The sequence below is a fragment of the Tiliqua scincoides genome, chromosome 9 (genome assembly GCF_035046505.1).
Source record: "Tiliqua scincoides isolate rTilSci1 chromosome 9, rTilSci1.hap2, whole genome shotgun sequence".
NCBI classification, from domain to species: domain Eukaryota; kingdom Metazoa; phylum Chordata; class Lepidosauria; order Squamata; family Scincidae; genus Tiliqua; species Tiliqua scincoides.
Window position 1 is genome coordinate 15,158,103 of NC_089829.1, and position 14,099 is coordinate 15,172,201.

Here is a 14,099-nt window from a genome sequence, read left to right on the forward strand (position 1 = left end):
CACTAGCTGGCAGGGCATTCCCATGGGCAGGGGAGTTGGAGGAGAGCATTTGGGGTCAGAGTGGCTCTGGAGCAGCCCAAGAAGCAGCAGCAATCTTTGCCCTCACTATTAATTTCAGCGTATTATTCAGATAATACTCTGAATAATCTCCTCAATGTAGATTTCAGAGAGGAATGGATGGTATGCTCAAGGGAGAGTAGAGGGCTGGGATCCCAGGATTAGGCAGAGCTCCCAAAAGCTACAAAGTTCTCCTGCCTGTGTTGGGAATTAAAGGGGGGCAGTCCTGTGAACTGCAGGAGCTGGAGGAGAGAAGAGCCAGACTGCATGGTCACTTTCAGGCCCCCATCCGACTGCAGCACGGTCCTGCCCCACTAACAGGAGCATTGTAGAAATGGGCAAAAGAGAGCCTGGATAATGTGTTCCAACAAAAGCCTCTTTTCTCATTCTCTCTCTGCAACCTGGAGACTCCTTTTCATAACACAAAGAAGTATTTAACACACACCTTTTATTTAACAATAGACCTTCAAGTTTAAAAAGGGGGAGGTGGGAGAGAAAACCAACCTTACAAAATATAAGCAATTCCTTTGCTTCAAAGAGTGTCACACAATCCTTCAGGCCAAACACAACACCTATATTACAAGTCAAATAAATAGAAAACGATTCCACCAACTTTTAGGATGTCCAAGATAATGCAGACCCAGTAGCTGCCCAGGACCTATTAATAGACTTTAAACAGCCCAGCACAAAATACTTAACTTTGCAGATTAAGTGATACAAAACAAGACATAGGCAACAGCCGACACAGAGGAGAAGACAGATCAGCTGTGTATAGGGTGTCCTCCCCTTGAACTGCTTGGAGGAAGGAGGGGTTAGGATTTCAGTGTTTGAGGGGTGGGCAAGGGGCTTCTTGGCACAGAGGGGCCTATCAGATGAAGAGGGCAAGGAGAACAAGGTCATGGCACCTTCACCAAAAAGGAGAGTGCCAGCCCCTGCATGGCAGTAGCGGAAGAGAAGAAGCAACAGCTATTGATGCAACATGCCCCCAGGGACTGGCACTCACACACCCATTTCAGTAGCACAGGCAAACCCTTGGCCCCCAGCCACCACCCCCTTCTGTTGCAGATTGTGGCCAATGGGAGGGAATCAGACAAACAGCCAATCATGCTCCTGCTTAGTTATGAGCAAGGTGTTTCTGGGACCACACAGCCAACTGTGTTGTGTGCTCCCACAAGGCTTGGCTTGCCCTTGGTGCCATCCGGAAAGGGCAAGCACCTAGTCGCATCTTGCTTGGTGCTGAGGCTTGATGCCAATTATACCTAGGCTCAAGCTGCATTCCAGCAAGGCCCTGGCAGGGAGATCCTAAAAGTGTGAGCTACAAATGGGGATCCTCCTTGCCAAACCTGGGCGTCCCGATTTAAGGACACCAAGCTACAATCAGAACAGAGCCTCCCCAAAGCCCTTCTTCAGCCATGCCAGCCGCGTGCCCAGCAAAAGTGGTTCCCTGAAACAACAGAACTTGCCCTTGTTCAATGTTTATCCGTACTGGTCACCTTATCAACCGCTCTTCAGAATATCAGTGGAGGCCCAAACAAGAAAGGGCAAGCAGCCTCCCCTTGGAAGCCCCCTCCTGCTGCCTCCTTATCACCTGCTGGAAGGACGTCCTTCCCCTAGAAGGAGAGGCATTTGGAGAATGCCTTCCTGAAAGCAGAGGAAGGATCAAGAACAACCAGGCTGTGGAAAGGGCCTATCAGAAGAGCCAACAAGGCACTCTTGCCTCTGCCTCCAGGCTGTGGCCCCCTTGGGCCTAGCACCAAGCAGAGCCATTCGCACAGCTTCACTCAGCAATGCAGGAGCCATGTGGGGGTGAGCAGTTGAGCTTGGGGGAGCACTGGACAGGGTGCAGGCAGGACAGCTGCAGATGAGTTGGGGATGGATGGTTGGGAGAAGCTCTGCCAGGCATGTCCCCACTGTGTTGGTTTTCCTTTCCCAAATTACAAAGCTTCAAACACTGTCACCTTTTCTCATTACAAAGATGACTGGGAAAGTGTTCCTACTGAGGAACTGCAGCTCCCGTGCGACTCCCTGCGACAAAACAGTGGAGGAAGTCTCTCATTCATTCTCTCTAAAGTGGTATTTGCGGGAATTTACTGCCATAGTTCATCCCTCCCCAGACAAAGGGACAGCTTGAGGGGTGCTCACCCCCACATAAAATGCCAACAGCCATACAGACCTCATCTCTGACCACACGGTCTTGGGCAAGCGGTCTACTCTGCACCCCCCACCTGCCTGTCTCCTCCAGCAGCGACTCACTCCAGGCCAAGCTTCCCAACCGCTAATGCAGCTCATTCAGGTTCTGATCCTGCAGGCTTCGGTTCTGCCGTTGCTGGTTGAGGCTGGCGGCATTATCCAAGGGGAGCTCTTCATCCTCTTCAGACATCTCTGGCATGAACTGGCGGAAAATGCTGACGGTGCTGTGCCAGAAAATGGGCTCCGGCAACTGGCCTGCCACGCTCCAGGTGCGCGTCTCTGGATCGTAGCACTCCACCATCCCTGAAAGTTCAAAGGTGCTATCGTAGCCACCCGAGACGTAGAGCTTTCCGCCAAGGACTGCCAAGCTTCCCCCAACGTGCACCTGGAAGCAGCAAAAGTAAGAAAGATGTAACCAACCTTGGCATTGCTCCACGGAGGTGCATGCACGCAGCCCCAGGAAGGCCTTGTGTTCATGCTGCAAAAGGCCTCTGAAAACCAATGCCGTGTGCTTGTTTACTTCAAAGAAGTCCCACCCTTTTCAAAAGGGCTCACTCCCAGGCAGACACATGATGAACTGCAGCCCAAGAAACATTTTAATTAAGAACATACTTCAAAACAGTGAGCAAATTTTGAAATGTTTAACGTTCAATTTTTCTTTAAGAAGAGTTTACAAAAGAAAAATTCAAATAGCAGCAGCCACCTTAGAAGAGGCATTTCATCCTCTGCATGAGATTGGGGATGCCTCTCCTAAAGAAGCACACTAGGACACACTAGCAACTTTCCCCTTTAGAATGGTGGCCTTTTTCTTATATGCAAAATTTATCTCAAGGACAACTAGATGTCAAGGATTTACCAACCAGGTACCAATGCTGTCGAAACTCATCAGCCTTGAAGCAACCTAAATGCTAACCCAATGCAATTCAGCATTGGTCATATGGTAACAACCCATAGTTTGGGCTTAGGTGTGAGCTGGGGTTACCCCCCCCCCGGCCTGGTCACACTGTGACCATCTATTCTTAGAGTCTAAGAAAGTGGTCCCCTATCTGCAAGGTGTGGCTCCTGGGCGTGGCGCAGTGAATGTGCAGGGGTGTTGCGGGACACTCGCCGACCGGCAGCAAGCACCCAACGCAACACTGAAAATGGCAGAAAGAGACTCAGTGGACAAAGCTCCCTGCACAAAGTGTCTGCTGGACAAAAAGCCCTCCTGAATGCCCTGAGGCACTTACTGTTGTTGTGCCACTGTCTTGAATATGGAAGTTGAGCAGCTAAGATGTCATCACATCACTGCTGATTACTTCTGGGTGCCGAGCTCTGCGCTGGCAGCAGGGTGGGGCGCTGTGGCAGTGCCAAGTTTGGGGGCCAATGGTCTAAGTAAAAGCTCATTGGCTGCAGATTCAGCATCCACAACTTCCAAGGTAAAGCTGATGACAAAAAGGTCTTCTTCCCTGCCCCCGCAACAGCAGCCACAAGATTTTTAGATTCTCTGGTTTCACGTACATTCCTCTGGGCAACCAGAGGCCTCAACATCAGGCATTAACCTCATCAAGGCCTCTCGCAGGTCCTATCCTGAATCACTCCGAAAACCTAGACTTGCAACAGCTCCCCCCCTTTATGGTAAAAGCTGTCATGAAAAGATTTTGAGAGCCCTACCTGGAGCATCGGAGGGATTTTGTCCCACTCATTCTTCACTGGGTTGTAGACGTCCACTTCAGCAGAGTCATCTCTGCAGAAGAAAGCAAAGAAAGAGAAGGTTTTGAGAGGACTGGGTGGCAGCTCCAAAGGCACAGCCCATTACTCAGTATCGCTTCCAAACAGGCCACGGATTGCCACTGGCCCAGCCCTACAATGCTTGCCACAGAAAGCTGTATCAAGAGCTCCGCGTTCCTCTGGGAGCAGCTAAGGTAACAAGACTGTGCATCCCTGCTGGCCAGAAAAAAGAGTAAGGATTGGATCCCCACGCATGCAAGCAATCTGGCAAGCAACTCTACTGAGCCCTGGCTTCCTCTCTCATCTCAAGAATGCAGAAACAAAGCTGACTCCTCCCAAGATTTGCTCCCTCTACCCCAGCCCTGTCTGGTCATCTCTCTCCAGAGTTCCAGACAATGAAGGGTCTTTCCCAGGCCTGCCTGGAGGAGATGCTGCCAAGGCAGGTTCAGGGGCCCTTCCCTGGAGCTCCAGCCATTCCCTTGAAAGATCCTTGGGGATTCTGCTGCCTTGACAGCATAAATAAATGAGTTCTGGGGTCAAAGCAAAGTCACTGTCAAAAACCCACCTACAGGATGCTCAAGGGTGGGTGCCTGGACCCCTTTCTCCACTGGTCCGTGTGTGTTGCAAATATAAGCACAAAACGCTCCAAACTCCACCAGCAAACTCCACCCTCCACCAACCTAAAATGATACTGCAAGAAGCAAAGTTTTGGGGAATTTCAAAGAACTTGAGACGCAAAAGGGGTGGCAAAGGAACCCCCCTTCCCTGCTCACACTAAGATGGGCACAGGAAGGCCGGGGAGGGGGGCCTCCAATCTGGCCCTCTGACTGTTTCTTGTACATGGCTACCAGACTCCTCTCTCATGTGTGTACACACAGGAGCTGCCTGCCCATACGTGTACATGCAGGAGGAGGGTTGGAGGTGCACACTGACCAATCATGCTTTGCCTGAGCAAATGCACATCATGCAGAGCTACAAGAACCAGCTACGAATGAGAGAACAAGGAGGAAGACCTCCTGTTTGTCCTCCCCAGAATTTCTCCTTGTGCAGAAACAAGCAGTGTGAGAAAAGGCAGAGCCAACTGTGAACGTCACACCTTCCCCAAAGAGCGGAATTCTAAGGTTGTTTTATAGAGCTGGAATCAAAGTTATGACAACCACCCTAACAAGGACACGTCTACACTGTCCATATTCCAGCATGGCACTTGAACCAAGTGGTTGCCTAATGCCCCATGTGAACAGAAGGCACCTTTTCTCGCCCATCCAGAATGTGTTGATAAATGAAAAGACCTCTTGTGACAAAGGTGAGAGATGGATCTTAAATCCTGGGGTGACAGCCCTGCACAGCCCTCCACACAAGCAGGCTGGGAACCACATAATCCCAGACTGTTAAAAGCTAGAAGGAACTTTAGAGGTCATCTGGCCCACTCCATGCTCAGCACAGGCAACTTTAGCATCCCCGACTGGCCACTGCATGAAAACCTCCAATGAAGGACAGCCCACCACCACACAAGGCAGACTGTTCCAGTCTGGACAGTTGTTATAATGCTCAAAGAAAACAGGGTTCCACCCTTTCTTTAAGGGACACAAATGATTAATCACACTAAGCTGAGACAGAGAAGCTTCTCCACATTCTGTGAGCTGGCAACCATCAGGACCTTCTACACCGTGGCTCCTGCAAGGGTGGCTGCCTGCTTTCTGTCTTTCCATTGTGCTATCAGCCAAGGAGGGACGAAGGAGAATACTGCCCCCCACCCCTCCCAGCCAACAGTTCCTGGAAGACTTGCACTGCCACTACCGCCCCCTTCAATCTTTTGTGGTTCAAGCCAGGAACACCCGCAGGCCAAGGTCTGTGCTGTACAAGCCAATCGCATTTGTGGAGTGTGCAGCCAAGCCCTGGAGAGGGGGCGGAGCGGGGTGAGGAGGCGAGAAGCTGGCTGTTATTTTGAGAGAGTGTAGGGAAGAGGCCTCCCCTGGAAGGTTCTCCAGCAATGCTCCAGTTGCACAAGTCTCCCGCCAGTTGTTACGCTTGTAAACAGGGCGCATGACAGCAACAGGTGGGGAGTGTCAGTGGTAACAGATACGCACTGTGCCGACCCTGAACAGCAGGGAGGAAGCCAGCAAAGCAACAGAAACAAGAATTTGCTATAGAGCTGCCTCCACTGCTCCCCCCCCCCATGAATCGGCAGCAACAACAGATCAGGATTTACATTTGTTAACTTCCTCTACATAATGCATGCAAGACTGTAGGCAGCGGTATTGGGTATGTTTTATTAAAGGGAAATCTGGACAGCAAGGTCCCCAAATGCTGCACCCAAAGTCGGCAGATATTCTCTAAAACGGCCCTGGGAACATCCGCCTCCAGCTCCCAGCCCGCAGCTAGGAGAGCCAGCTTTCTCTGGCTCTGCAAGAATGTCAAGTATTTCATGGCCAGCTCTGGAGGATCCCATCACCTGCCCTGGTCTGGCTGGAATCTCTTCAGCAATGGCTGCCAAAAGCAAAGTCATTCAGTCCTGCAGGGAAGCAACTGCTCATTCCAGTGAGGCTTCAGGGAAGGGGGGGGAGAAATCCCATATGTCCAAAAAGGAATTCCGGAACACAAATTCCCAGTTCTCCCCTTGGAGGGCTGGCCCACTTAAGAAGCAGACTGAACCTGCCTCCTCTGTCTGGCCACACGCTTCCACTCCTTGAATTGGAAAAGAAAGAAGGGGACAAATCAGAAGAGGAAGTGTGGAGGAGAGGAGGGCTTGAGCATCTCTGTCTGCAAAGCAGTTTGTGATACGGCATGGGGACCTGTCACTCAAAGAAAAAGACTCCAGCAGGCATGCCTAAGTCCATCACTGGAGCCAAACCAAAGAACACTAAGGAAGCCCAGCTGGCTCACATCTAAGCCAGGGTTTTGCTTTCCACAGTGGCCAGCCAGGTGCCTCAAAAGGAAGTCCACAAAACAGGGCTTGAAGGCAATAACCTCTACTGGTGGCCTGTCTCTAATATTTGGTGTTCACAGGTAGGCTGCTTCTGAACAGGGAGGTTCGGCTTAAGACATAAATCAACCAGATGTTCCAACATTTATACAAGCAACTGTAGAGCACCACTGGAATCCTGTTCCAAATGATGCCCTTCCAGGAGAGCAGCTGGAACAAGGCCACACTTTCCTCTTACCACTACCTCTCCTCTGCTGCCTATTCTCAAGAGGCTGCCGGAAAGTGGACTTCCTCATCAGTTCCCAGCATTTTCCTCTCCAGCCTGTTCTGAAAATGTGGCAGACACTGGAGGTCTTGACAGGGGAAGCCTGTTCCGCATGCGGTTTACAAAAAAAAAAAAAGAGGGGAAATGTGGCCACTACTTCAGGTGCCAGAGCAATTGGGGCCAGCCCCCCCCCCACCAAAGATGGTCCTGCTTCAAGAGGACAAAAGATCCTCTGCAGTGCCATGCCACCAGCCTCTGCAAGGCAACAAGGTTGCCCATCACAGCAAATGGCTCTGACAGCTGCAGCAGAGTCCCACAAACCCTCCCGGTGCCTTTGCCCCCTCCTCTTCCCCTGGAATGAAACAAGAAAGATGCTCCTACTCACTGGAAAGGCAAGTGAGGGACACATAGGAAGGGCTGGGAAGCCCTGCGGGTGGCTGAAGCAGCGGAACCGCCAGCTACCAGAGCCAACCTGAGGGCACTGGCCCCGCACTGTGTTCACAGGCCCCCAAGAGAATCAGACATCAGACACGACAAAGACACATCAGCACTAAGGGGATCCTAAGCCAGCTGTGGGAATCATTACCAGGTCTGAAGCACCATCCCTCGCCAAAGATGACAACCAAGCCACAGACAAGCCCAAAAATCTACCTGGACACCATCTGCACCCCCCCAAATCAGTGGGAGAGCAAGCAACTTCTGAGAGCTCTTTCCAGCTCCTCCTGGGTCAGGCGCCCAGTTCCTCATCAGCTGATGGACTCACAAGCCTGGAAGTCTTTTCATTCAGGTGAGCAGAGCTGGAATTAACAAAGGCCCTCTGGACAAAAGGCACCAAGAAGTCCCAGTCCAGAGGAAAGTTACACAAAAGGGAACAAACTATTCCGGGGAGCTGCTCCCTGCCCTCTCCTCCTGCAAACCAACTCTGCCAACTTACAGTGGGCACAAGGTTCTGAAGATACATTCTTCTAAGGAGACACATGGGAGCTCCTTCCCATCCTACCTAAGCCAGATCCTCAAGAATATGACAGAGACCACACAACATGATGATGCCAATCAGCTTAAAGGGTGCCGATTATGTCCCCCATGCAAACACATTCACACAAAGATACCAGCCCTTTATGGTGCTGGGATTGTTTAAAAACTTGCCCACCTAGACCTCTACTTGCAGACTGTATTGAGCTTTCTCAGGTTTGGGAGCAACCACTGCTTGTTACTAGCTGCTAAACCCTGGGCTACTAATCAATCTAGATTCTGCACAAGGGCACCTCCTACCTTACGAAATACATCAGCCCGCTGAGCGCAACCGTCTTGGGCGTGAACGACCAGGGGGGCAACTGTCCACAGTTCACCAGGGACCAGAGGTCCGTCTCTGGGTCGTAGCACTGGATAACCATGGACTCCTTCCCAGCCAAGGAGCCAGTGGCATAGAGCTTCCCACGGCAGGTAGTGGTGGAGCAGTTGTCCATGGGGTAGAGCATCGGCTGCAGAGGCTCCCAGGCATCCAGCGTGTGGTCGTAGCGCTCTGTGCTGTCAGAGGCAACCACATAGAGAAGGCCATCCAGGACTGCTGAGCTGTGGTACTCCCGGGCCTTCAGCATGGGTGACACCTCCGTCCATTCGTTCACACTGGAGTTGTATCTCCAGACGGAGTCGTACAGCCGGGAGCCATCAGAGCCTCCTGTGGGCAAGAGAACATTGCATGGGTCAGGACTTCTCATGCACAGATCAGGGCTTGTGGCAAGCAGGTTAATCTATTGGCCACCTCACTCAGCCCTAGAGAGGGGCGCTGAGGAAGCCCCTAGCCAGGGAGAAGGAGCAAGCATAGAGCCCATCAGATCACTTGTCCACCCACGACATTTCTGAAAGTCTCAGGAGGAGGTTTTCCCAGCCCTGAAGCCACAAGTGCTTGTCCTTGGAGATGCCAGGGCCCTTTTACATGCAAGGCACAGGGAACGGCCCTGAGGGACTGGGCCATCACTGCACTTTTTACTAAAGTTGGATTAAAGAAACCCACCCCTGTGTTTAGAAATCCTAACGTCCCTCCAAGCTTGCCTGAAGTCCAGCCTCTGATCAAATACAAAAGGAAACTCTTTTCTCTGGCAGTCAAGACAGAGGGCACAAGCAACTGGCTGAGGACACCAGACAGACACAAAGTTTGGCCTCACACTCTGCTACAGACCTTAAAGTGACACAGGAAACCTTTAGAGTTTGATTGGACTGAAGGAAAAGTTATAATGAGCCTTGGCAGAGCTCTGCTGGTCTCAATCAAGACAATGGCTTGTTAAAATCACAAGACTGGGTTAATCCACTTTGTATTGCTAGCAAAACTGTCATCACCAATGGTGAATTGTCACCCTCGTGATCTTATATAGATTTTAAGCTCATGCTGAAATTTAAGTCTCTGCATTGTCAAGAGCCTGTCATAACTGCTTTATGCCTATGTTGGCGGCTGTCGAGGGCTACCAGTCCTGTCATCCTATAGGGAGGATTAGGTCCGGAAGCAAGTCTCACTGAAATGCATGGGGCTTACTTCTGAGCTGCTAGGGGCCGTTGCAGCACACTCCCTTGCTTCGCGAGTGAACCAGCTCTGAACATTCCTGCCCCAGTGACAGGAAGACCTTGCTTCTAGCCATGGCCAGTGGGGCCAAGGAGAGGCATCTGTGGGGCTGTGTAGTGTTTATCACTGCAACCCCTACTTTCCAGGCTTCCTCTCGATCACGGCAGAACAGGCATAAATTCCAGCGAAAAGAAGCTGGCTTTCCAAACAACAAATGCCTGCCCCAAACTGCAGGCGCCAGGAGCAAAGGCACCAAAGCATTTTTTAATTCCTCTACAACAGGCCCCAAGCCGAGAAAACGAGGGCTTTGGGCGACATCACGTCACACCCCAGCGCCTCCTGCCATGCATCCCCCTTGCTGGCTCCAATCTCCCGATCTATTAATAACTTTCCACAGCATGACTCAAAAGTGGGGGGCGGGAAGCGCTGGAAAGGCCAGGAAAAACACTAGCAGCCAACAGCAAAGCGCACTCACCTCCCTCGAGGTCAGAACACTGAAGGCTGTCAAAACAAACAGAGACGGTCCCACAACTGCCAGGCCCAAAACCTCAAGGCCTTCCTATGCGGTGGGTGCACCCAAAGGCAGCAAGTCCAAAGTGCCAAAGAGCCCCCACGTCCCCGCAAGCGAAATGCTTTGCACAAAACACAGATTCCTCCCTCTAGCTTCTCAACATACCTTCCAGAAAGCCCTTTGGAGGCACTCTGGTTACAGCACCAGTTGCTACAAGCAAGCAGGGGCCCAGCAAGGCAGCAACTGGACATCTGCTGAGGAATGCCAATCCTGGCAGCCCCCATCTGCCCCATTCCCCTTGCAGAGGGACCCATGCAGCAGAACCTGGAGCCTAAGCGAGGGGCATGAAACACAGTTCCTGTGGCTTTGGCCAGGCTGTGTTTGTAGCAATGGGGGGAGTTCTAAGGTGACTGCTGGAACTTGCCTGATCCCAGAGGAGCAAGGCAGGGTCTTCATGACTCATGTGGTAAGGGTGGGGGAAGGACCTTGCCCCAGGACCACCCAGCTGGTTCCTGGCAGAGGCAAGAGCCACAATGGGGCCTTCCTGGCTCACAGCTCGCCCTCTTACACTGCACCTCCCAACGTTACACAAACACCACATGAGACCAGTTTACACACCAGGAAAAACAGAATAATCCATAAGGGTTTCTGTCTGCAAAGGAGCCCCCCCCCCCCGTTTCCCTACACAACTCACTGCTCAAAATTATCCACCATGCCTCTGCAGTAGGTCAATCCATTGGTGCCAAGGCAATGTCACAACAGTGGTCCCTGCCCTGCGAGAAAGTTGCCTCTGCATGAGGACCTTCTTCCCATCAGCTACTGGGGACTGGAAATGGCCTGCCATCAGAAGAGGGAGCATGGAAGATGCAGCTGGATCATCCAGCCTTTCCCTGTACAAATAGCAGGCAAATCCCCTGACCTCAGATGAGGTTGCCTGTTGCAGCTCTGCATGAGGTTTTACCTCCTTCCAAACAGACTCCGCCAAGAGCTTCTTTGTGGATGAACCACACCTGCCCTCAAAGCAAAGGCAACGGGATTCCCTGCCCTTGGGAAAGGCTCCCTGCCACACCTCTGTAGAAATCAGTGCCCTGGCAGTGGCCTCTTCCGTTCCCCCCTCCTCTGAGGTCAGGCAATTCTGCATGGGGAGAAACTAGCATTTTCAATCACTCCTTGCATGGCATGCATCAGAACAACCATTCCCCAGGAGGGTGCCTGGCTCACTGGCAGAGCCCCTGCTTTGGTTGCAAAAAGTTCACTCCCTGGCAGTATCCAAAGGTGGGGCAGGAAAAAAATCCTGCCTAGAAAGCTGCTGTTGCCAGCTTGAGTTAATTACAACAAACTGGAGAAATCAAGGCTCAGATTTAGCATCAAGCTGCTTCCTGCGTTTCATGGAACTCACTTTGAGAAGGGGGCTTCAGCTCAGTGAGTAGCACAATGGCTTTGCAGGCAGAAGGTTCAGGTTCAATCCCTGGCTGCACCTCCAGGAACAGAAGCCTGCCCAATGACATTGCCAGCCTGTGTAGCCAATGCTGACTTGGAGGGTCCAAGGGATAGCCTCTGTCAGGCATTCACAGGCCACAGGCACAGATGCCCGTCTTGCCTTGGTACACAACCTGAGAGCATCTATGGGGAGGGCAAGGGCTTCTGGCAGCCCCAGAGTGGCCACTCACTGGTGATGTAGAGGTTGTAGCCAGTGCTGACCTAGAGCCCAATCCTGTGCATGACTACTCAGAAGTCCCATTGTAGTCCATAGTCCCAGGTAAGTGTGGCTAGGATTGTAGCTCTAGAAGGCCCAAGGGATGGACTCTGTTGGCACCCACAGGCCAGGGGGCAGGCAGTGCTTCCCCTTCTCTGCCCAGGGAAGGGCCAGGTCCACACCTGGCAGTGTACCTGGGGAGGGTGGGGCTTCTGCTGACTACAGGGCAGGCACTTATCAGTGACACAGAGGTCCTAGCCAATGCTGACCTATAGCCCAATCCTATGAGTGACTACTTAGATGTAAGTCCCATTCTAGTCAATAGGGCTTGCTCCCAGGTAAGTATAGATAGGATGGCAGCCCTAGAGGACCCAAGGGATGACCGCTGAGCCTAATCCTATGCATGTCTACTCAAAAGAAGGCCCCATTATAGCCAATATGGCTTACTCCCAGGAAAGTGTGGCTAGGATGGCAGCCTTGCAACCCAATCCTAAGCATGTCTACTCATAAGTCAGTCCACCTGCAGTCAACCGGGTTTACTCCCAGGTAAGTGTGGGCAGGACTGCAGCCCTAGAGGGCCCAGGGGACAGACTCTTAGCCCATCCTATGCATGCCTGCTCAGAAGTAAGTCCCATTCCAGTCAATGGAGCTTACTCCCAGGAAAGTGTGGCTCGGGTGGCAGCTTTGCAGCCCAAGCCTCTGCCTGTCTACTCAGAAGCGAGTCCCATTGCGGTCAACGGGGCTCACTCCCAGGTAAGCGTGGGCAGGACTGCAGGGTCGCGCCGGTGCCCCGCGCCTCACCAGTGACGTAGAGGTCGTTGCCCAGCGCGGCGGCACCGTAGCCCCCGCCCAGGTGCTCGGGGAACTCGGCCAGGTAGCGCCAGTGGCCAGTGCGCGGGTTGAGGCCGTCGAGCGTGGCCAGCTCGTCGCAGTCACGGTCGCAGCCGCCCAGCACGAGCAGGATCTCGGCGAGGCCGGTGGAGGGGCGCGGGCGCAGGCGGGCGCAGGGCGCGCGGTCGTGCCGGTCGAGGCGGCCGTCCTGGAAGAGCCGCGCCTCGGCCAGCAGGCGGCGGCAGGCGGGCGAGCGCGCCACCAGGGGCTCGCCCTCCACGTGGGCGAGCAGCGCGAAGCGGCGCACGAAAGGCAGGCGCACGTGGGCCAGCAGCTGCGGCAGGAGCGGTGCGCGCGCGGGGTCGGCGCGCACCCAGCGCAGCGCCAGCGCGAAGGCGGCCTCCTCCTTGGGCACGCGCAGCGCGTCGTCGCGCAGGTAGGACAGCAGCCGCGCCAGGGGCGCCCGCTCCAGCTGCGCCGCCAGCTCCCCGTCGGGCCGCGCCGCGTGGCGCAGGACGCAGCGGCGCGCGGCGGCCGCCAGGGGCGCGCAGGCGAAGGTCTCGGCGAAGTCCTGCAGCTCCAGCGCCGCCGCCGGCTCCAGGGCCAGACGCGCCGCCAGCCACGCCCCGCACGCCGCCTTCACCGCCGGGAACTGCAGCAGGTCGGCGGCGCGCAGCAGCTGCTCGGCCGCCTCCGGCTCCGGGGGCTCCGCCAGCCGCCCCGTGTACGCGAAGTCCAGCAGCCGCGCCAGGCACGCCGCCTCCACGCCGTGCAGCCGCACGCGCGCCGCCCGCGCCTCGCGCAGCCCGCCGCCGAACATGGCGCGGAAGTAGCCCGACGCCGCCGCCAGCACCGCGCGGTGCGCCCCGAACTCGGCCTCGCCCGCCACCAGCGTCACGTCCAGCAGCGCCCGCTCCGCCCGCAGCGCCTCCAGGCCCCGCAGCACTGCCAGCGCGTGCGCCGCCTCCTCCTCCGACGGCGCGCCCGCCGCCATCGCGTCGGCCGGCGCCTCTGCCGCCGCCGCGCCGCGCTCCGCTCCTCCCCGTGCCGGCTCCTCCCCTCCTCCCGGGAAGGAGCCCGCCCGCAGCCCCCCCCTCCTGGGAGGAAGCCCCGGGCACTCCCTGGGACTCGCTTCGGGGCAGGCGGGCTGCAATCCTGTCCGCACTTTCCCGGGAGGAAGCCCCAGGACTCTAATGGGACTTGTTCCTGAGTAGACAGGCCTAGCAGTGGCCTGCAGGGTTGTAATCCTGTCCACACATTCCCGGGAACATAAGAACAGCCCCACTGGATCAGGCCATAGGCCCATCTAGTGTATCTCACAGCGGCCCACCAAATGCCCCAGGGAGCACACCAGATAAC

General features: G+C 54.5%; 1 protein-coding gene across 1 annotated transcript; it reads right to left on the reverse strand.

Moving 5' to 3' along the window:
• Positions 1–488: 488 nt before the first annotated feature.
• On the reverse strand, positions 489–13,756 carry KLHL21 (kelch like family member 21). The gene is made up of 4 exons (XM_066637413.1): positions 12,711–13,756; positions 8,418–8,823; positions 3,901–3,973; positions 489–2,632 (listed from the first exon to the last, which is right to left on the reverse strand). Exons 1-4 carry the CDS (start codon positions 13,732–13,734, stop codon positions 2,333–2,335), a joined length of 1,803 nt encoding a protein of 600 aa, XP_066493510.1. The 5' UTR covers positions 13,735–13,756; the 3' UTR covers positions 489–2,332.
• Positions 13,757–14,099: the final 343 nt, after the last annotated feature.

Bases quoted from the DNA above. Each gene is read 5' to 3' on its own strand.
- KLHL21 (XM_066637413.1), bottom strand. From the start codon at position 13,734: ATGGCGGCGGGCGCGCCGTCGGAGGAGGAGGCGGCGCACGCGCTGGCA. The intron at 8,824-12,710 runs GTGAGGCGCGGG...TCTTGCCCACAG, and splicing joins CAACGACCTCTACGTCACTG to GAGGCTCTGATGGCTCCCGG. The intron at 3,974-8,417 runs GTAGGAGGTGCC...TTTCTTCTGCAG, and splicing joins GGGCTGATGTATTTCGTAAG to AGATGACTCTGCTGAAGTGG.